The 21,381-nt window shown below is 44.0% G+C and overlaps 1 protein-coding gene and 1 long non-coding RNA gene across 4 annotated transcripts in view; one reads left to right on the top strand and one right to left on the bottom strand.

Annotated features, from left to right (window-relative positions):
* The window catches only part of LOC133507319 (uncharacterized), a 46,194-nt gene extending 40,408 nt beyond the window's left edge, over positions 1-5,786 (top strand). For 2 of the 3 annotated variants that reach the window (XR_009796795.1, XR_009796791.1), the window contains one exon: positions 5,313-5,786. This is a non-coding gene — a long non-coding RNA (uncharacterized LOC133507319). The remainder of the gene's footprint in view (positions 1-5,312) is intronic. The other variant, XR_009796794.1, reaches the window with a different exon arrangement.
* On the bottom strand, positions 4,522-20,175 carry rbm6 (RNA binding motif protein 6). Its single transcript, XM_061832224.1, is given in 24 exon segments — positions 4,522-4,939; positions 5,019-5,070; positions 6,929-7,014; positions 7,118-7,192; positions 7,273-7,506; positions 8,476-8,541; positions 8,616-8,665; positions 8,668-8,764; positions 8,834-9,136; positions 9,878-9,975; positions 10,406-10,496; positions 10,570-10,628; positions 10,716-10,776; positions 10,874-10,943; positions 11,012-11,115; positions 11,205-11,362; positions 11,445-11,724; positions 11,814-11,888; positions 14,628-14,701; positions 15,509-15,578; positions 15,668-15,757; positions 15,893-17,354; positions 18,377-18,426; positions 20,032-20,175. Coding segments are annotated over 23 exon segments (3,798 nt in total). The 5' UTR covers positions 18,424-18,426; positions 20,032-20,175; the 3' UTR covers positions 4,522-4,843.
* Between the last annotated feature and the right edge of the window lie 1,206 nt (positions 20,176-21,381).

Below are 21,381 nucleotides of genomic sequence, written 5' to 3'. Positions count from 1 at the left end.
CGAGTAGCCCGATTGTATGGTATCGCGTCGGCGCGCACGCCTCCGATGCGTTGACAACGGCGTCCGTTGAAACCCTCGGCTGGTTAGCGAAGAACGTGCTTGTGTTTACGGCATTTTGTGGGCGCTAAAGTCTCGAAAAATGCACTATGCTGGCTGTCTACCCGCCTTCTATCCTAACCACCTGCAGAGGGATTACAGTTTGTTCTAACTAGCTGCGGTAGGCTATACCAAGTTAGCTAAAAGTGTCGATTGTCGACGTACAGTATCAGCAGACGTACTGCACTTGTGCGCTTCTTTTATTCACTGAAATGATCCAAAACGTTGGACTTTCTCTCTCGTTTGCATTCTTTCCTCATGCTTTTTGCTTCCGGAGTCTGATAGAGAACAGTCTGTGTATAAAAATAATCACAGCAAAATCCAGCAACCGTGAATAATCTCCCAAAAAAATCTGTTCCATTAAAAAGTTGCTCCACGTGGCACGCCGAAGTAGCTAGCTGCTAACGCCGGGGCTGTGAGCTAGTAGCTGCATAATCTGTGACGTAATGCTGTGAAGGTGGCGCCTTTTATTTTTATTTTTTTATAGATTGACGTAAAATATATTTCAATTTACAATATAACACGCAGTCATGACATCTCGGGTTGAGTTCCCCTTACAAGCATTAATTTCAGCGCTGACCACAAATGAAATTATTAATATGTATTGGATCCCATTTGGGTACAAAGGTGCTGCAACCGGTGAGCGTTCCCAAAATAGAACGGGCCAGACGATTCCCGGCCTTCAAATCCAAAGTCAGTCAACGTTTCTTAATGAATATGTGCACATTTCTGCATGTATTTCTTCAGGCCGTCCAGTGCGGTTCCTGACATCCCTCAAAGGAGACAATCAGTCGACCGCCTCGGGACGCAATGAATAATTTCCAGACTGCATTTATTTATTATTTTTTTCGGTGTTGCGTTACGATACTTGCAAAGATGAAAATAACCTGAAGCGACTTTCAGCCGTTGAGTCGGATTGTCAGGTGACGGCAAAGGCAACGAAGGCACCGCTTTTCCTTCGCTCGCTCGCTCCAACCTGAAGCCCTCGGGCCCCGAGCCACATTTTTCCAACCCGTTGTGCAGAACTTTCCCGCAGTATTGATTGAGTACACTTTTAGGAAAAGCTGCAGAAATAATATTATGAGCAAGTTTAGGACAAGTTAGTCTTTGATAGAAGCCAGGAAATGACCCAAAAGTACCCAAAGTGGTGAACTTCCAGAGTCTTTGTCGGTCCTTGCGACTTGACACGATCGACGCAGCTACCGTAATTTCCGGCCCACAAACCGCGACTTAATTCATACGTATTCAACCCTGCGGTTTATGCGGCGATGCGGCTAGTTTGTGCATTTTTTCCTAACGGCCGCAAAGGGCCACTCGAGCGGAAAAGGTAAGCGTGAGACCGGTGGAATATATGTGCCGAGGAAGTGACTTTTACCGCTTTGGCCCTGTTACTGCCGTGTCTCAGTGATTTTTACCGGTATGTTGTTTCTTTTTTAACTGCTCCTGTTAGGGCAATGCTAGCGTTAGGGTTAGTGTGGCGCTAGCATTAGCGTTAGACTCTGTGTAGCGTCTTTCTTTGTAAATATCTCGTGTTTCAATGTGGGCACTTGCGGCTTTCACACACGCGCGACTTATCTATGTACCAAATGGTATTTCCTTTACAAATGTACCGGGCGAGGCTTATAACCGGGTGCGCTCCGTAGGCCGGGAATTACGGTACTAAATTTCACAGCTTCGGGGCTTTATTTTCTTTACAGTTTGGGCGGCCACATTTTTATTTGGCCTCAGAACAATAACGAGGAAAACTCAAAAGACGTTTCTGGAGGGCCATCCGGAATGGCGGATTGATCTTGTTAAAGCCATTAGCAACGTTCCCACGGGTCATCATAACCGTGGCAACGGTTATGATGACAACTTTACTGCCGGCAATATGGAAATCCCATCACAAATAATCCCAAGGGCCCCCCCCCCGCTAAACATGCATTTTACCTGCATCGGCGCTTTATTATCATCGTTTCTGCCTCGGTGCTCTCGCAGCCCGATATCGCATTAAACATTTAACGCGGGGCATTAATAATAGACAAGGATCTAAATACGGGAGGTCTTAAATATCATGAAAAGATGGACATGATGTCACAGAAGGGTCAGTTTTCTCTCAACCAACCATCGGCCTCCAGTGTGGAGAGCAAAGTATTTTTTAATTTTTTTTTTTTTTTTTTTTTTAACGTGCCTGCGTGGGTTTCCTCCCACATCCCAAAAACATGCAACATTGATTGGACACTCGAAATTGTGATTGTGAGTGCGGCTGTTTGCCTCCACGTGCCCTGCGATTGGCCGGCGACCAGTTCAGGGTGTAATCCTGCTTCCTGGCCGTTGACGGCCGGGATAGGCTCCGGCAGTCCCCGCGACCCTCGTGAGGATAGGCGGCAAATAAAATGGATGGATGGATGGTCATTTGGGGTCAAGGGGCGTCATCTCAATCGAAAAGGTGAGCAGATTACGCCGTAACACGAGAGCAAATCTCGTCCTTGCCGCGCCCTTGGACTAAATGGCAGACACGTTGGAGACTTCAGATTTCAGACGCTTGTCGCCGCCAAAGGTTCGCCGGCCTCCATTATTTGCAGGTCGCCGTGTCCTGCGGCGACGGTTCGACAAACGCGGATGGAAACACGCGGTGTGTCTTTTTTTGGTATTTGCATTTAAATGAACTACTTATTGCTAACATCGACACGGGTTTAGTTCGACTTTGCCTTCCCCGCCCGAGACTTCAAATTGAATCAGTGGCGGGTCAGAACGGGAGAAAATGAGATTTCATTTCAAACAAATATGGAATACACAAATTCCGATTGCATTTTTCTACTTAATGCAAAAAGATAAATGCAGAGCGTAGCCATCGAATTTCTATCGCGTTGAACCTGACCGGGTGAGAGAGAACTGGCCACCATCCGTTTTCTCTACGCTTATCCTCATCAGGGTTGCGGGTGGCCTGGAGCCAATCCCCGTTTTAATTTCAGCGAGAGAAACGCAGTACACCCGGGACCGATCACCAACCATTCGCAGAACTCCTTGAGAGACAACTACCGTATTCGTACTCACACTGATGTATAATTTGGTCTGAATGTTTTGGGAATGTGGGAGGAAGGATTGGTGTTGGAATTCCAAATCGACCCGAGCCTGTATTTTAAATCTCACTTGGAACACGAACACGCTATTGAAATCCTAACCCCAACGTGAAACCCTTCACCAAGCCTTGAAACCTCAATTTTGGCTTGAGACCCCAACCCCCCAGTCAACTTTAAATTTGAACAAAACTTTCAAAGAAAAATAGTTTTGTTTTTTTCAGGGGTGCGGAGCAGGCAGCACTGTGGAGCAGCTGGAAAGCGTTTGCCTCACAGTGCTGACGACCCGTGTTCATCCCCGTGTGGGGTTTGCATGTTCTCCTCGTGCCCGTGTGGCTTTTCTCCGGGCACTCCGGCTTCCTCCCACATCCCACAAACATGCAACATGAATTGGACACCCAAAAAAAGGTGTGATTGTGAGTGTGGCTGTTGGCTGGCAACCATTTCAGGGTGTACTACCCCGCCTCCTGCTCATTGACAGCCGGGATAGGGTCCGGCACTCCCGCTACCCTTGTGAGGATAAGCAGCTAAGAAAATAGATGGGTGGCGGCAAAGTTCTGTGTTCTCTGCAGTAGTTTAGATTGTCAGCCGTTTTATTCTTTGCCTGTTGCAAACAAGAAAACAAAAAAATGTCCCTGAGTACAGTCGAACCTTTGGCACATGGCGTTGACGGTCCGCCGTGGCAACTGTTGAAAAGGTGTTGGCTTCCCCGTGGTTCTCTGTCACCAGTCGGTTTTGTTTGTCATCAACTGCGTTTTTGTTGCAATCCTCCAAGGCGCAACACGATTCACACTCGTAAAGGTCAGAGTCGAGACTTGGCGTCTCCTGCAGCGTACAAGCCACTTTGTGAATAGAATTTGAACAGGATGGCTTAAAACGAGGGTGGGGAAGCTATCGAAGGTTTGGGCAATTTTCTTGCAAATGCTCCCATGTTTCGAAGAAAAAAAAAAAAAAAAAAAAAAAAATGCTCCCAGAACAAATATTGGATAAGTGCTGCTGGCTTGTGGTGAGGCGAGTGTACTGCAAAACAGGACTCGTGTCTGGAAGACAAATTCTTGTGAGGTGCCCCCCATTGTGAAAAGATCATTTCGATCCGGGAAAGCAGCCCCAAAACATTTAGATCGTCGTAAAGGTTTCATTGGACTCAGCAGAATTTTAACCAAACGTGAGAGAGCTTCCTCCTTTTTCATCTTTGTGAGTTCATAAACGCCGCCTATACGATACGAGTCCAGTACATCAACACGCTTTTACTGCCGTATCAATTTTTTCACGTTTGCGTAGTGATGGAGAGAGCACGCAGGCTACTGCTCAACTTTTTGTTAAAATACATTTTTCATGAGAAAAACAAAAAAAATGTGTACCAAAGTTGAGGTCAGAGTTTTTATGTAGAAAAAAATGTGCATATAATACTGCATCCACACATAAAACGAGGAAAGGAAATAAAGTTGAAGCTTTAAAACAAACTTTAACCGTGAGTCTGTGGGGTGGGGGGGGTGTGGGGGGGTTCATAATTACAAGCCGGACACGCCGGCGGTGCGCGTCAAGTTCGACGGACATGGCCTGCGGGAAAAATGCTGGTACAACATCCATCGCTGTCTTCATCCCCCCCCCCCCTTTTTTTTTTTTTTAGGGCCACGTGTTCACAATATGTGACAGATTTGGGCGAGGGACGGAAGTTCGAGGAGGGGTCACTCCAGCTCCTTAAAGCGCGCAAACATGGCCTTGCGCACTGCCTGCTTGTAGGTGGCGTGGTCCCAAGCGACGTGATCTTTCTTCTGGCGTCTCTGTGGGGGAGGGGAGTGTTTATGAAATTTCCATAAATAAGGATAAACAGTCAAGAAAACGAAAAGGGAACAGACGTACAGGTGGAGGTTCTGAGCCTAAACCGGGTCTGTCACCGACTTTATGGATCTCCCTAAGGACAGAGAGACACATTAGGACAACTGTTAAGACCGGAACCAAACTTAAAACATTTTAAAAGCAAAAAATACATTTTATTATGCGTCAGCATGAGGCAAAACACAGTATGCTGATTAATTGCGTTTGTGGAATAAGACAAACAGGATAATTAATAAAAAAGGGGGGAGGGGGCATGTGGGGCGATATCGCCCTCTGCTGTTGAGTGAAACTAACGTCACAACTTGTCTGGCACTTTAGAGCTCGTGCACGTGATGGCGCCATACCGCCGGTCAAAAAGTGCGGGGGACACCGAACCGGAGCAGAATATTCGCAACGCCCGAGACCTGTTGTGCTGGCGGTTGGCGCAGCAGACGAGGCAGAAGTTCAAAGAGATCATTTGATGGAATACCAGCGGAAAAGATGGATGGATTTCGGCAATTAAACGTGATGGATGGTACCCAAACAAAATACACACGTGCCTGTGTAGCAATCGCTTCATTTCAGGTAGGAATTATTCTTCTCCATCTCAAATTACCAAGAAGTATTTATGATGCCAACTTGGCTCATTTGAGAAAAATACGTTTAAAAATAAATAAATAAATGAAAGGGAGTCACTCCAACGTAAACGGAAGCGTGTTGAAGCCACACGTTAAACTTCGGTAACCCTCTCCCCGACAGACATTTTTTTTTTTTTTGTCTAATATGCATTCTCAAAGGAGTCCAATGCGCATCTAAAAAAAAAAAAAAAAAAAAAAAGGAAATAAACCCGTCGGTCCCACAAAGGTTTACGTTTGAATGTGGCCGCAACACACTGCGTTTATATAGGAGCTGACTCGCCCCCCCCCCCCCTCCAATCACAGTTCATGAATGCGAATTTATGTAAAACCAGTGGTCATTTATTGAAATATTGAAACAATCTGAGTGGCTCCACCACTATGTGGGATTTATTCCTGATTGGGAACAGATCCAGCGACGAAGTATTTGCATGCATCCAGACTTTTCTACGCTTTCAAACTCTTCCGTGTAAATCTCGACGACTTCCTCACCAGATCCACGTGCAGATCCAGTCGGCCAAGACAAGCGCAAGCGGGTCAACGGTCCAATTTCTTATCGGCATTAAATGCGGGTCCTCTATGCGGAATTTATCAAACGTTTCCAATGTCTAACGGTATCGGACAAAACTCCGGGCGTCGTGCTATAAGACGTATTTTCGTGTCGTCTCCAATCGACTTAGCATTGAACAATGCTTTGCTAGACTGGCAATACGGCGAGGTAAACAAAAATCACATGATTTTATGACGTAGTTGCACGAGCTCTCTATATATAGATATTATAGAATTATACATAAAACAAAGGAACACACCATGAGCAAAACTGACTCACTGCAAGGCTCAAGATGAACATTTTTTTTTTATTATATGGTGTTCATCATCCACCCAAGTTGTCATGTTTTCTGATGATGGCGACATTTTCTTCTATTTATGTTAATACAATACATAATCCATCCTCCGTTCACGCGTGAGGTCCTTAACTTGTCCGACTTCTGTCGTGTTTCTTTCCTTCATATTGATGTGACGGGCAGACTCACTGCATCATCATCATCATCATCTTCAAAACTGCTGATCTTAAATGCAAAGTGACGCAACGCAACAGTCTACAGGGTTGTGGGAACAAATCGGAATTTGACCCATTTCGTGAATATATTTGTCGGTGGCAGTAAACTGATTCCAATGGACGAATACACAGTAAATGTCCGTGTTGGCACACCACGAGGACACACGGGATTAAGAAACCCCGCGTAGTGATTAGGGAATGATTCCGAAAAACCGCCAATAACGAGCGACATGATTGAGGATGCGTTAGAAAAGTGCTACCTGGATCCTCCAGCCCAGCTGTTATGCTGCTGATGGGGTTTTCTCCTCTTCGGTTCTGGCGACCTTCGGACTTCCTTGACGCTCAGCTGTGATGGGAGAAACATTGAGAAAAAGCCACGTAAGCTCCACGCGATGCAGACGTGCTCGCCACTTGCCCGATGTATTAAGAATCTGCTCCAATTCACTCACTTCTTTCTCCTGGTGCTCCAGCGCCTCCAGTTCTTTCTTGGACCTCTTGATCTTCAAGTGGATCTCCATGTTTTGCTGAGAGCACAAACAGGTCTTAAAAGGACAGCACGCGTCTACCGTGGCTCAGCGTCAGCGGTGCTAGAAGGCATGACTACTTTGTGCAGGTCTGACAGCTGCTGGTGGCGGATGAGCGCGTCCTTGTTGGGGAACTGCCTCCTGCACAGCAAGCAGGCCATCTTCTTCCAGTCCGTTAGCTTGTCCTCTCGCACTTCAGACGGCGCTTTGCTAACCTGGGCGCTGTGTACCACTTCCTCTTTTTCCTCCTCCACTTCCTCGTCGCTTCCGGCGGCGTAGTCTGACGCCAGCATGCCCAAGGAGCCCATCGGCCGCTGACGACACAATAAGACCCCCGTTAAAGCCGTGTGCTGACTCGCGCGTGGGGGGAATCCAGAATATAAAGCGAATCCTCCTTGCTATTGTGTGGCTTATCGAGCTGTATTGCAGATTTTCCTTTTTTTAAAGGGTACAGTGTACGACCATGGTCTGTTGCAATCTGATGTCAGCTGGAAGGGGGCAAGCGGAATGCACTCCTCCACAACTTTTGTCATTTTAATATTGTTTTCTTCCTTAAAAAAAAAAAAAAAAAAAGAGAGAGAGAATGCAATGCCCGAAATTCTTGTCTGGTCTTCCCATGTGTTGCTGCTGTTAAAAGGTCTGCAAATTTTCATTAACCCGTTGACAGCTTTTTACATCATACGACAGAATAATGTTAGTGAACATTTTTTTTCAAAACAAAATTGTTTGATTCAACGTTGGTATTTATATTTATGATGTTTAATTATTATTAAGTGTCCGGCGGGACTGTAACTAACAATCATTTTAATCTATCAATTACTTTCAATTCATGTTGTTAGTATATTTATTATTTTGCTTAATTTCAATACTTTTAAATAAAAGAAAAAAAAAATTATATATATAAAACTAATTAGGAGTCACCGACTTCCTCCATAACATGTCAAACAATGGAAAAAATGTAGATGTTTAAGGCCATTGTTTGTCCCAGTCAACAAGGCAGCAGCAAACGCCGCACCATCTGCTCAGTTCCCAACTATTTGTGATAGCTGAGTCATGCAATGAAATAAACAAAATAAAATTAAAAAAAAAAAAAAAAAGGATAATGCATTTCAATTCAAGGCACAGAGTATAATCAATGACTAAAGATGCTTGCAAATGTTTTGTTGCATTCAAACACAATTATGGTGTGTTTTCATGAATTGGAAGGCCCGGGAGGGCTTATTTGAGGCTCAAACGATGTCACTCCCACGCTGAACAGGGAATTGGTGTAACATCGTCCTTACCTTTGGCTTTTCGTCTTTTTTCGCTGGCGCAAGAGGCTTCTTGAAGAGATCCTCAGTGCCCGAATTCTGTGGGCACACAACCTCACAACTGAGTTGAAATTAACGAGACGTAATACCCGCCGGTCGCGCCTTCTCCTGACCTTCCTCTCAAACACGGCAAACCCGGCGTCCGCCGTCTTTGATTGCTTCTGTCGTCGTCGGTCCCGCTCTTCAGCACCGGCGACGGGCAACGCACACAGTCCTTTTGCCGGTTCTGGATCTTGGCCCAGCGCTCCATATCCTTCATGATCTGTACAATAACCGACATTGGTTGAGCGCCTCATATTTCCTCCTCCGTGTCGATATTTTTATAAACAACCTTGACAGCGGCAAGACTTTTTGGCTTCTCGTCCTTTCTCGGCGAGTCGTCGTCGTCCTTCTTCTCGGGGGACGGCGTTTCGTGGTTGTCGGCAGAGGCGGGCGCTTGCGTGCTGGGTAGTGGAGGCTCTGAGGGTCTTTTCATGTCCAGAGGCGCGTCGGCCGCCGGGTTGGAGAGAATGGCTTGGTCCCCGGGAGTCATGACGACAGACTGGTGCCCCTGGTTGCCTCTGGGCACCGGGACGTATGCCTTCGTTGCCGCGTCCCAGTACAGGTACTCTTGGTTCTGAGCGTTGTAAAAGTACTATGGACAAACACATGACACACCGTGATGAGATTTTACTGTCAACACTCGAGGTGTGTACTTGTGAAAATACATAAATATTCCTCTACTCCTATATCACTTTCACAGTCCCGCCGTTTTGATATAATTTGATTAATAACATCCCCCCCACATCAGCTATATTTTTTGTATGGGGCCTTGATTTTACATGGCTACATGTCCCTCGTGCTGGAACATCAGTGGTCAAAGTCCCGTTTTGAAAAAAAAAAATGATCAATTTTAAGCCTTCAGAGGGAAGCCAACAAGAAATAAATACACTTGTTTCATTGCAGTTCAATGCAAATGGGATCGGAAAACGATTTCTCAAAACTTGCGTGGGAAAAATCATAAACAATGATAATGACTTGAATATTGATGGAACCCACTGACAGACCAAATGCTTTTTGGCCAAATAAAATACACTTCTTGCATTAGAGTAAAGACATGAAATGTAAAAGTGTGGAAAAAATAATACTTTAGACCTATATGTCAGATATATGGAGTTACTTTAAAAATTGCTAATTATTTTCTGCTAAACAGATGAACGCCGCTGAGGCAGCTGTTGTATTGAAGTCTCCAGGAAACTACTTAAATTAAAATACATATTCATCATGATTGCAAGACATAATGGCATTATCAAGTATCAGTGAGAACTCAAATGCAAGTACTTGTTTGTAAAAAGAGTTGTTTTTGTGCATCCCTACCATGGTGACGTATACTCACTCTGGAGCCAGGGTCGTAGTACAAGGTGGTCTCGGGGTCGTAGTAGAAGCCTGATGTGGCGTCGTACAAATAGCTGGACGTATCTTGCGTGTCGGCATCTGAGGGAATCATGACAAAGATACACAGTCTGAAACGTTTATTTTACTGATCAACCACCGTAACTTTATTTTTGCCTTTGTTTACAAAAGAGTTCCATTCCGACAGCAATGATGTAACACCAAGCGGGAACGCGTCGTAGACTATCACTAACCTACACTTGATTTACAATGGTCCTTATGTGACATTTCAAGGGAACAAATAGCATTCAATCAACTAATGCTCAATTAGTTTTTCTTTCTTAGGGTGTAAGAGGCCTTCAAAGAACTATTCTTACAACTTTAAGATTGATTAGTTTCGCCACACAGAGGTAAAGTTAATGTCCACGAAGTTGATACTGGGCTAATTCCACACCACCGGACGAGTGACTCCTGTATATTCTGGGCACAAACTGTTAGATGACGACGTTGAATGTGCCACTGATGTTCTTACCAGACGATTGATCGGCGGTGGCCGCAGGCACTTCAGCCTCAGTCGCCTGGTAGGACGGCTCCGCAGCTTGACTGGCATCGTAGCCGATTTCCTGGAGGGGTTCCGAGAAATGTACCCTTTAAAGTGTGCCCGGTTTTGCCATAGAACACTCTTAATGTACATACCTGGCTGGTGCTGGCATCTCCTGACACGGGCGGATTACTGCTGTCAGTCGGCAAACCGGCTAGTGGCAAAACACAAAACTATTTAAGTGGCTTCACGTTCAAGGCTACTGAGAATCAGGCTGTCCGAGTAAGTGAGGACGTCCCACCTTGCGTTCCAGGAGGTGGCTGCATTAAGGGTTGCGATTCAGGGTAAAACTGCTGCTGCTGCTGACGTGCCAGTGGGGAGGGGGAAGGCATCAGAATGGGCCAATCCTTTCTATAAGTATAAATTAAAAAAAAAAAAAAAAAAAAAAAAACAACTGACCTCCATCATGCCGGCTGTGGGCTGATAGCCCGGAGTTGAGCTATTTGGTTTCTCAAACTCTCTTCTGAAACTACAACAGGCAGATAAAATAACAGTGACTGCTGAACACAGTTTGATGAATCACAAAATATGACTTACGTCGGGTTTTTTAGGGGTTTTGCAACTTCCGCATACACTCGCACTCCGTCAATATAAAGGGGGTAGGGCTTGGTCAGGAGTAAGTCAACCAAGCGGGTCACTTGCTACAAAACAAAAGGAAGCCTTGCCAGACATACGAAAGAGTAAACGTGACAAAATATGCGACAGCTGCCGATTTTATACGTAAAAGTACCTCATGCGAGTCCATGTCAACAAAGCAGAAGCACTTTGCTCCAGGTGTCTTGGCCTTGATTAGACGAACATTTCTCTCATCCAGATAAGCAAACGGATCCAAGGCTTTGAGAATGGCCTCAATTGTGGTGGTGGGCTTTATATTTTTTATGATCATGGCTGTTCAAGAAAGTCACAAGAGAGGAGGAATAACAATGACGAACTTTATATTCCAATGCTTGACAGCTGGAAGTGTGCATACTTTTACTGTCCTTGAAGACAGATTTGGACTGATGGGAATTGTGGTGAGGGGTGTTCTGGTTGCCCCAGGACTCTGATTGCGTCTCGTTTTCCTGCTGGTCCACCTGCTGCTGCCAGGCCTCGGGGGTCAGGTCAGAGTTCCGCTGCCATTGGGTGGGACACAGCGTGTCCCCGGAGTCTTTCTGCGTGGATCCCCTGCGGTCGGAGTCAAATTCTTCTGTTGGTTGATCGGGTCTGGACAACTGAGACTTCAGGGGTGGTGGCAGGGTGGGGTGGGATTCCTTATTCACACGAAAATGAAAATATCCACAAGTGAGCATTTAAGGCCGGTTAAATCTAAATGATACATTCCAGCCTCTACAATACATACATCAACACTTCCTTTGAGGTCATCTGGATGAGAGTAGCTAATGGAAACTGTTCTAGTGCCAATCTTGAGGGAACCCTGCAACAAGAGCACAAGCATGCAATCAAGAAGAGACTTCAAAAAGCATCTAATGCCCAATGTAAGACCAGGGACACCAGAAATGACAATGTGGCAGGGGTACTTAGGGTGGTACACTGATCCAAGAGCCAGTACCATCCTTGAAACGGGCAACGAGCCCTCCCCACCCCCTCGAGTAAACTAAAGTATTGCTCTAAGTACAAGCGAAGGCTTCATGGATTTATTGTCATCATACTATGAACTGTTTCAGTAAAGTGAGCCATCTCCTTTACGATATGCCAGACAATTGAGCCGAACCATCACAGCCTCAAGCTGTCTTCTTCATATTGCACATTCGGGTAACCATCAGTCCAAAACCCCAAAGCCAAAACCGTTGTCACAGAGGGAGCAAATTCTTGAACAGAGAAAGCGGAAATTTGCTTTAGCTCATCAATATGCTGTTCACCTTTACCATGAATTTATCTGACTCTCATGTGGGCTATCAGGCAACAGGACACGAACAAAATGCCAAAAACAAAGCCCGGCCAAAACCTCAGGAAGAAATGATAATTTAGGAAAACAACCTAGTGGTAAATCTTTAACAAGTTAGCGTGTCAGCAATTTAGATTGGCCAAAAAAACTAGTTTGAAAACAAGTCCCAAGGTGAATTAATATATTTAACAACAAACCAAACGTCTGACATTACTATTTGTGTCTCGAATGATTTTGACACTACAAACTAAACATTGTTGTGTGTGCTGAACACAAAGATAAATTGGAAAGATAGCAGTACCAAACAACCAAGAAATAAAGTTCGTGTTTCCCCATTGTCTTTGAGTGAGTCCCAGCCAGCGCATCCCATGTGCCAACATGTTCAATACACTGAAAAGAAGATGAAATACACAGAGGCCAAATTCCACAGAGGACCATTTCCATCAGAAACCTTTGTCTTGAAAAACAATTCAAAGATTGCACAAAAACCAAAGACTGAACACAAGAGTAACCAACAGTCACCAGCTGCTTCAGGGAATATTTCACCAGATTGTGTCAAACAAAATCCATCAACACCTGGTGCTCATGATTCATAAGGTAGTCTATCAAAGACACCAAGAAATACATTTGTGCACATCATCATAAGGAAATAGAACCCTGGACACCAGAAATGACAATGTGCTATTCCAAGACCACTTTCACAGTTCAACGTCGAGTCTTCAAGCCGCATCGTGAACATTCAAAAAGACCCGTAACGAAAAACCCAAGCAGCATTGACCCAGGTTGCTTCACCCATACGTACCGACACCGGACTTATTTCAAGCTATCAAGGATTCGTGAAGGCTGCGAATATAAGATGCTGATACTTGAGCATAAAAACAAAAACACAAACTGACATCGAGTAAGTCTTATTTGCCAGTAGATAACACTAAACTGCGGCAGTTTGACACATTGGCGAATCATCAAGTGCGTCAGGAAGAAAGAAAAAAAGAAAGAAAGAAAGGTCTTCGTTCACCATTATCCGTCATCCTGTCCATTGAAATTTACTGTACCGAAGGCAACAGTGGTTTCAATACTCTGTATCGCTGAATAGTCAAGAGTGAACACTCGTTCTGGAATCGAACAACCCCAGACAATAGCTCATCAATCCGAGGACGTGTAATCTTAGGCCAGAAACCTCCACTGCAATGTAATTCCCGCAAGGAATCGCCTTACTCTATGGACGATAAATGCACTTCTCAGACCAGTGTCGATCAACAGAGTGAGCACCCCAGCAAAGACTCTAAGCCGATGATAGTCAAGTTGACGATTAATCAACGACACCGTCGATATTTTTCTTCCAGGTGTCAGTTGTCAACTCGCTTTGCGCGCTGTTCTGTTTAAACAAACTTGCTAGCTTTCCCTCTCGTCCTGGGTTGTGCGGGGGGTTGGGGGGTGGAAGGAGGGAAAGCTAGAGGCATAAGCGAACAACTAGTGGTTGGCAACAAACGTTCATTTTCACAATCAAGAAGTTTTTGAGGGACCCGCACCCGTCTTTGCTTTCCTCAGTATGTCCGTCATTTGGAGAATTCGTTGACGGGTAATGTTACGGATGCCTTTTCAGATGGCCATTAATAATAGCACTCGTACTTTTGTTATAACTTGAGGATACTCATGCAAAATATTTCAACACGTTAAAGACAGTGCTACTACTAGTTTGCTGCTCTGAGCGACCGTTGATTTCAGTGAGGCGGCCTGTGTTGTTTAAGCAAGAACGCGTCCCTTTCGATTCATCGATTTCAAGTCAATATTCCCAGTGAGGAGTGGTAAACTGGAAAATGTCGACTGGTCGGTTTAACCCCTAAAAGGTATTGAAATTTGCTACATCAGATGTTCATTTGCAGGTCGCTAAATAAGAGGAGCTCAACATTTTGTGGGCGCTGGCTGTAATACCTTCCCCCGTCAGAAATGTCACGAGGAATATAGGGTCGCCAGTAACAAATATTTCGGGCTCTGACAATCCACTTGACTTGACCCGTATCTTGTTAAAAGTTGTAGTTATTTAAGAGGGATGAGAACAAATAAGCTTAAGTATTTTGGGAATCATTTTTTGGGGGGGTTTAAATAACAGTAACGACTGATTCCTTGATCTCTATAGCCCGAGAAATGGGAAAGCAAAGCCCGCTGGCTCCCCAGTTCTCTTTCTCCCCAAATCTACAAAGTGCTCTCTCGACCCCTCGAAATCCAGTCGGGAGGGGCGGCCTTGGTCGAGTGACGAGGATAGGCCACCTTGTTGGACTCCATGAAGTGGACTGCATCCTCGAGGTTTAAAAACTCCACATAGGCCGTATCGTAGCTGTAACCTGGGGACAGCATTTGAAATACAGATGGGTTTTTGTTAGTCAGTTCCAGTAACCACAGGCAGCCCGCTATAACACAAGACAGCAGCGTGTAAAAAAAAAAATATATATAAAAAAAAAAAAAATCGATATGAATGAACAGTCTTCTGCAGCGGAGCTTTAGCTTTCAACCTAAATTACTGTACCTTTTCTGGAACATTAAATGTTTACAGGTTTTATGCTAGTCCATCTTCCAATAACTGACTCTGTTTGGAAGCAAACGCTTTGATAAAGCCTTAACACTTTTAAAGGGATATTTTGATAGCGGTGAACATGTAAATTGTGTTCACCATGGATTACAGAGCAATCTGGTATTTGAGTTCTTTTCTTTTTGTGACATTTGGGCAAAACAAAGAACATATCTGTAAACAGTACCGAATAGGTCTACAAAAACATTCACTTTCATCAAAGGTCTAACAAAGTGACCTACAAAAATGTCTCTGAAGGACAGACACACACACACACAACACACACACACACACACACACACACGAAGCACTCCTATTGAAGTTTTACAGTGGTTTCTGCAACTGCTGGCAGTGGCCCAACATCCCCCAGACATGGCAAACGATGGAATGACGGGCTTTACAGACCACAACCCTCCCCGACCCGCTTCGAAACTGATTGAGGATCGGACAGGCCAAAGACAAAAGCAACCATGAGGAATAAATAAAGAAGCGTGCGGCGGTGCGAATGTCGAAAGAGCGTCATATCGAGGGACATGTAAGCGATCGAGTGCGCCAAACAGTCCCACAAGCTCACGGTCTTTACCTGGGACGACGTTCTTAATCTTCATCCCCGGTTGTGGCATCCCGTCTTGCACTGTAAAGGCATCAAGAATCTGCAAACGAATATAAGGTAAAATGTTCAATCATGTGATTTCGGCTAACGGACACATTGATCCCAAAAAAGCCACGAGTGTTGAATTACCTGCTCCATTGTAGCAGTCTTTGGAATGCCAATTATGGATAATGTTGTGGACACCTTTCCCTCTACAGATGCGCTCCTGTAATCTTGATCCTTTTGTAGAAGTGTCCAAAAAAATATGTTTATGACCATAATACAGGCATGAGGTAAGAGCACAATGGATCTAGAATTCAGTCCATTGCATGGATCGGATTGTCATTTCATTTTAATAATGAAAAACAGACTTACCTTAGAACCAGATGCACTGAATTGTGGAGGCACGGCTGGCTTGGACTCCTCTATCAGTGGTGTTCCCTGAAGAGCTCCTGGTTTATACTCAAACATCCTTCCAGAGGCTGTCCTGTAATCAATGTCTCTGTAGTCTTGATCCCTGCTTTGAAAATCTCCCACCTCTGCCAACTTACCCCTAGTCTGTCCTTGACTGTGGGGAATATCTTTAAGTCCTTTAAAACTATCACTGTGCTCCACGGTCTCATGAGTTGACAGGTCTTTGTGGTACTTTTCCCCATGCTTTGATTTGTTCCGGCTCTGCTCCGATTCTCTTTCTGCAAGCCAGCATTTACTCACATTTTCTCGTCCCGGAGTGGCAAGAAGAGGCGTTCTTTGAGGGGAGTTTCTACAAAGTGGATTGGGATCCATTTCGGCGAAGTGATCGCCGCGAGGGAAGCGCACATTTTTTCCCGGGAAGTCAACAGGCGGTCTATCCCTCGCAACAAATGCTGGTGGATCTCGACATGTCACATCTCTGCTAAAACCTGCTGTATAGGAGGACTCCGAAGCAGCTTCTCTTCCTTTGTCTGTGACAACTGGTTTATCCTTCTGTCGGCTCTTCCATTCCTCTGCCAGTGTCATCTCTTCACCACGCCTATAGTCCATAAGGGGACTACCACTGGATTCTGCACCCTCGCGCCTTCTAGACTGTTCTTCTGGACCCTTGAAATCAGATCTTTGTGATCCAATGTTATCTGCAGGCACGGCAGCTCTCATCCTGTCCATCGGAGGGGCATCATTCTCAAATCTTAAAGGAGAACGCTCCCTGGCTCGAACATCAACCGGAGGTTCGGGGTGACTTCTGAAATCCATATCCGACTGAAATCCACCGCTTGGATTAAAAGGTGGTTCTCCTCGTCTGTCCGTGTCTATGATCCTCCTTTCTTGTTGAGGCATGTCCATGTTGAAACGACTGTTGTCATCAATGCGCGTTGGAGGCCGCACGTCCCCAAAGTTGTTATTGAGTTCCACTTTGTCCATGGGAAACCCTCTCCTCCCATCCTTGTTGGGATTATTGAAGCGAGGCATATTATCCCGAAATGTGTCCCTGTCCCTCATGTCCATAAATCTGGTGTTTTGCTCCCGTGCTGGCACATCTCTTCCTCCCATATTAAGTCCTGAGAAACCTGGTGAATTCATCAGATTGCCTCTGGGGTGACCATCAAAGCGTCCTCTGTAATCTAAACCTGAACCCGGGGGACCAGATCTAAAATTATCTCTGTCCTGATCCCTACCACGCATGTCACGTGGATCCACGTCACGTCCCCACATTGGTGGACCTTCCATTCTTCTTACATCCATCGGGGGTAGATCCAGCGGACCCCTCTGGCCCATGGGTCCCATGTTCATCCCATCTCTACCCCAAAAACCAGGCATTGGATGATCTCTTGCGCCAAACATTTCCCCGTGGTGATTACCTCTGTAATAAAGTGGACCGTTATTAATTGGGCAAGTGCAACAATCTAAGGATGGATTTACATGTCCAGTATAGTGTCCAATTAATTTAATACCACATTTTTTGACTCTTATTTATGTGTATGATTAAAGGCACATCTGATTTGGCTGTGTAAACAATGGATAATAAATTATAATAGTCTGATTTAACCCTTTCCGGGCAGGGGTTGCAAATTCGCAACAGGTTTAATATAATCGAAAATTTTAAGCCCAGAGTGTCATTTTCTGAAAGTATCAAGATTTTAGTCTCTGCAAAATTTCATTTGATCCAGAGAGGGTTAAAGTAGGGTAAACCACCACATTTATCCACTGGCCACGATCTTGAATATTTACGTTTATGGAACATAATACTAACAAAGCACATTGATAATCTCTGATTAAGATTTACAGTCTGTCAATGTTTTTTTTGGTGCTATTTTGCAGAAAATGTGTGTATATATGAGCGAGTGGCATACATCAAGTGACTCGTCATCTGTTAATGTACTTGGATTGGCAGCTGTCTGATATGCATCATATTTCTAACCACCTTTGGAAGATGCCCATGCCTCAATAATCAGAATTTTACCAGTTGAGAGAAAAATCAATAAACGTCACAACTATCACTCCTACATTCAGTTTTAAAAGTAGTGCATTTTTTAAAAATTAATCAATCAATTCCTAAACAGTGGAGGGTGGGGCGTGGTCCTCGGTTTCCTAAGGTGCTGACATGAGTTTTGACCAGTGTGCAATGAACTAGTTTGCACAGCGGCATAAAAATATACTGTGAAGCGTCACAATAAAACACACTCGGTTACTAACACAAACCAGTTAATCGCATGCCGTTTGCAACCTCGAAATGTAAAATGTTATGAATCAAGGACACCCCCTGTATGGGTTAGTGTTTATTTTCATGTGATATAATGTAGAGCAGTTGGGCACCATGCTCAAAATTACAACAGCAAAACTGTCAGACATCATGAGAAATATACGCCACATAAGTTCATTTACCTAAACGGAGATCTTCCCCTGGGTCCTTGCCTTGGTCCATTCCACATTTTCTAGAGATAGAATATTGACAAAACAATTATATGAAGTTCTAAATCTCGGCAAACATTGCTGATTTAGCTGAAAAATGCATTTATTTGCACTTGTGTGTGTCGTTTCATGCCCTTTCTGTCACGCCCTAAGATGTCACCCATACACCCTGCTCCTTCCAGGGCGCCATATTCCAGCGTAGTAGCATTAGCAAACATTGAGAGGCAGTTCGGACATCATAATACCATATCTTTGTGTTCTTGCCAGAATAAAACTGAGCCTTTTTACTTAAAATTTAGATTTGGATCAGCTGTATATAAACATGTCGCTTAGCCATCGCTTGCTACAGTGTTCCACTTCCATAATATCGTGTACAAAAAGTAACCTCGATAAAAAAAGGACACCAATATCTCACATTCACAAAAAAAAAAAAAAAAAGCATTAATTAGTGACTCTAAATTGCCACTGGGTGTGATTGGGAGTGTGACTGTTGTCTGTGTATGCCCCGCCTCCCGCCCGATGTTAGCTGGAATAGGCTCCAGCACTCCCGTGACCCTCGTGAGGATAAGTGGCTCAGAAAATGGATGGATGAATGGGTGTTTACTGGTGCTGTGACGCAATCCAAACAGAGAATGGGACAGACATGTTTTCAGTCAGACCCAATCTCAAAAGGCGTGCCTGTGTGGCGGCCATATGATTATATATTTTGGGGAAAATAATATTGCTTTGTAAAGCTGCCCATCTTTGCCAAAGGATACAGAACAAAGGAGGACACTAATTCATCATGGGTGATGAACTCGCCTGGAATAAAGACCCAACAATCCTAACATGATCTATCGCAACGTGGTAAATTTGGATTAAATACGAAACTATGTAACCAATAAGGCTTTTTGTACTAGCCATTTTGGGCCATGACTTATAAAGCAATAATTACAGTACGGTAATAAAATCAATACGATTAAAAAAAGGGTCATGAGTTGTGCTCAAAGGAACATGAATATTACATACAGAGACAAAAAAATAAAAGCAATGAAAATTTACTGCGACAGATTTGGCTAATACCCAAGTATTTTTGGTTCAGTTTGGGGTACATTGTAGGTTTTGAATTAATGTGCAATTATAAAGAAAAACACAAACCATTGCTTGTTTCACGGTACAACACAAGTGGACAGGACTAGAAATGAACAGTGCGTCGCTCCAGTGAGGCTTAAGTTAATATTAGGGGGTAAAAAATAAAATAAATCTGCTCACGTCAATCAATGGCCGCTCGCCTTGCTCGCAAACACTGGGCGAAAAAGAAAGGCCCGCTAACGGTAGCTTAGGCTACAAACACGTCGGCAAATCCCGAAATGAAACGCCACTTATTGAGACATTATTAACAACGCAACATTCACGTGGTGTTAAACTACAATAATATAACCTATTACTGAGCCAAATATCGTTTATAAGAGTTTATCCTTCGCAAGGCTACGAGTGTGTTAGCATTAGCTTGGCAGCCATTTCGCTTAAACCGCGCAGTCCGTTGCGCTACGTCACTCACGTTTACAAAAAGAACGACTAAATATGGCATTCTCGCGTGTGCCGGCTTATTGTCATCATCATCATTATTATTATTATCATGCACCCACCTCAGCCGCTCTTGACAAGTCGTCAATTGTGAACTCTGCGTGGGGCTAAGCGGCCAAAAAGAACAGAGTCCGACAACTGCTAAAAACCTGCGGCGAGTCACGTGACGGACTGACGCAGTGGAAGACTTCCGGTAGTCATATTGTGAAGTTACGACGAACGATGTGCAAGAACGCGGAACGGTATTCCGCTTTACGTTACCATCAGTCCATGTGAGTGAATTTAACATGACAGCCAGACATCACTGATCTGAAATAAAAATTAAAAAAAAAAAAAAAAAAAAAGACTGGATGGCTCATTGCCACCAAAACTGAAGTAGCCATCCGCCATCTTGATACTCCCAAAACAACCATGCGTTAATCGCCAGTTCGTGGCTGTTCGAAAACATTCCACAGGTAAATTATAAATATTTATTTTGACACTGTTTAGGTTTGTTTCTAGTGAGGTTTTTTATTTTCTGATGATCTTAATTCACCTGAACAAAGTTTTGTTTACGGTTGTTGTTCACTGTTCACTCTCTGCTTTGCCTTTAGAGCCCAACGGTTTTTCGTGAACAAGCGATGTAAATATTTTCCCAAACTTCATCAGTGGATAAGCAAGAAAACACATTTTCTGTGAAATTTTGTGATGAATTTCATAATACAGAACTCTGCAAGTTGAATTTGATTTTTGACAAATGCGAGGAAACAAGTTTCAATTTTCCGTCTGAAATAGGACGTCGCAGTGACAACAATGCGTTTGGCATGTATTTTCCCACTATGAGTCCTTATTTTAAAAAATGTATCTAACTGATTGACTTAAAATTGAATGTTTTTATGACAAAAAATGCCGAGGTTTTTTTAATTCATTTTTTGCCATGTTATGATGACAGTGCTTCACAACGTATTTTGGGAAAAGTTAACGTCACGGAAATCGGGCCCTAGATAATATGCAAGCTTTTTTTAAGTCACGGTGTTCTACGTCTTTCCTTTGCACATAGCCTTTTTTGGTTTACAATGTTGAATTAAAAATCCTTCACGTCACCAGAACTGAAAAAAAAATGTCAAGATCACACGACCAGTTTTAATTCTACATGCCAAACTTTTGAGGAAAAACCCCGCCATAATCTAACCTGTAAATCACGTTCTCCACACGTTTGGGAGTACCAAGATGGGGGCCAACTGGCTTCAACCAATTGACACACCGCTAGAGCATGTGTGTATACCACCATCCATCCACGTGAGTGGATTTAACATGACAGCCAGACATAAATATTGCTAATTTTATTCTTTCAGAAGCATTGTAGCAACTTTCTAAATGGGATAAATACTAAATGCCGCAAAGGGCACACACAGAGAAAACATCAACTAACA

This window comes from Syngnathoides biaculeatus, chromosome 10 (genome assembly GCF_019802595.1).
Source record: "Syngnathoides biaculeatus isolate LvHL_M chromosome 10, ASM1980259v1, whole genome shotgun sequence".
NCBI lineage: Eukaryota > Metazoa > Chordata > Actinopteri > Syngnathiformes > Syngnathidae > Syngnathoides > Syngnathoides biaculeatus.
The sequence above is the reverse complement of the archived record's forward strand: the minus strand, read 5'-3'. Positions and strand labels throughout refer to the sequence as shown.